Here is a 1,371-nt window from a genome sequence, read left to right as displayed (position 1 = left end):
GTGACTGCGCAGCCCACACCACCCTCAGGACCGGGCGAGCAGGCGCCGGCGCTGGCACCCACGGTGCTTCCCGGCCGCATGCGGGCGTCCAGCTGCAGTGGGCAGGCGCCAGAGATGCCACCAAGGCCAAGGGTGCCCCGGTGGGGGTGGGGGCGCCTTGGTGCACCCCCATAGCCCCTCGTGTTCCCGCAGTGGGCACTGGCCGAGGGCCGCACAGGCGGGCGCCCAGTGTGCCGCCTCGGCTGCTGACCCCGGTGGCTGCGGCGTTGGCTCCCAGGGCCCTGAGACGGGTGGCGTCAGGCGGGCGGGCAGTGTGGGCAACCAGCAGGCATCGGCGACATCCCGGGGACTGGACAGAGCCACACCTGGACGGTGCAGGTTGGGCCTCCTGGGTCCCGCCTTCCTCACCCGCTGCCCCCGCCCCACTGCGGGGCAGGGACTCCCCGCACCCTGGACCCAGTGACCACCCCTCAGACAGGCTCCTTGCAGCAGCGCCCTACAGGTGGCCGTGGGCCCGGCCGCTGCCCTCTGGGGCCGCCTGCCTCGGCACAGACCCCGGGTGGGGTGCGCCAGGACCAGGCGCTGAGGGGGCCGCGGTCCGCTCACCGCACCACCCGGGGCAGCAAATCAGATGACCGCCAGGTCCCCAGCGAGAGACGCCACTTTATGCACAGCACCGGCCCCCCCACCGGCCCCCGGCCCTCCCGCAGGGCGGCTCTTTCCGGAACCCCGGGGCTCCGCAGCTCCTGACAGCGGCCGGGGTGGGGACATCTGGGGACATCCGCTAGGGGGACGCGGAGCCCCGCAGACGCGCGGCCTGCCATGGCCTCCCTCGGCGGTCACTGCCGTGCACTTCTCGTCCTGGTGCTTCTGAACCCCCGCGACGCCCCTTGGCCGAAGCAGATGGTGGGCGGGACCCTGGGAGGGAGCGGGGCGCCTGAGCACACAGCCAGGACCGCCCCGTTGGGTGCCCGCCCGCCCCAGCGGGGTTGCAGGGCCCGGGGCACCCTGAGCTCCTTGGCGGGTTTTCCCCGCGTGCTCGGCGGCTTGTCCCAAACGGGCCGTGAGGTCCGCGTCAACCCGAGCAAAGAGTTGACACTGGACAGTCAGGCCCCGGCCGGGGGCAGCTGCGCCGGGCAGGCCCCTCTACCCAGCACGGCCACCCGCAGGGCAGGGCTCTGGGCCCCAGGAGAGCAGGAGCCACGGGGTCAGGCTGCACCCTGGAGCCGGCGCCGGGGGCCGCCCCTTCTCCTGGGCCCTGCGGCCAGGCCTAGAGCCGACCTGGAGGGCCGGGCACTGACCTGCGGCTCGCGGGCGCCCGGGACGCTGCCGCTGGCTCTGAGCAGACCTCCATGGCGTCTCCGTCCGGGG

General features: G+C 74.5%; 1 protein-coding gene across 1 annotated transcript in view; it reads left to right on the top strand.

Annotated features, from left to right (window-relative positions):
• The window catches only part of CALY (calcyon neuron-specific vesicular protein), a 7,860-nt gene extending 7,611 nt beyond the window's left edge, over positions 1-249 (top strand). The window contains exon 3 of the mRNA XM_012734818.1: positions 193-249. Coding sequence (XP_012590272.1) covers positions 193-249 — 57 coding nt within the window. The remainder of the gene's footprint in view (positions 1-192) is intronic.
• Positions 250-1,371: the final 1,122 nt, after the last annotated feature.

The sequence above is a fragment of the Condylura cristata genome, unplaced genomic scaffold, assembly GCF_000260355.1.
Source record: "Condylura cristata isolate star-nosed mole 26May11 unplaced genomic scaffold, ConCri1.0 scaffold00074, whole genome shotgun sequence".
In the NCBI taxonomy this organism is placed as follows: domain Eukaryota; kingdom Metazoa; phylum Chordata; class Mammalia; order Eulipotyphla; family Talpidae; genus Condylura; species Condylura cristata.
The sequence above is the reverse complement of the archived record's forward strand: the minus strand, read 5'-3'. Positions and strand labels throughout refer to the sequence as shown.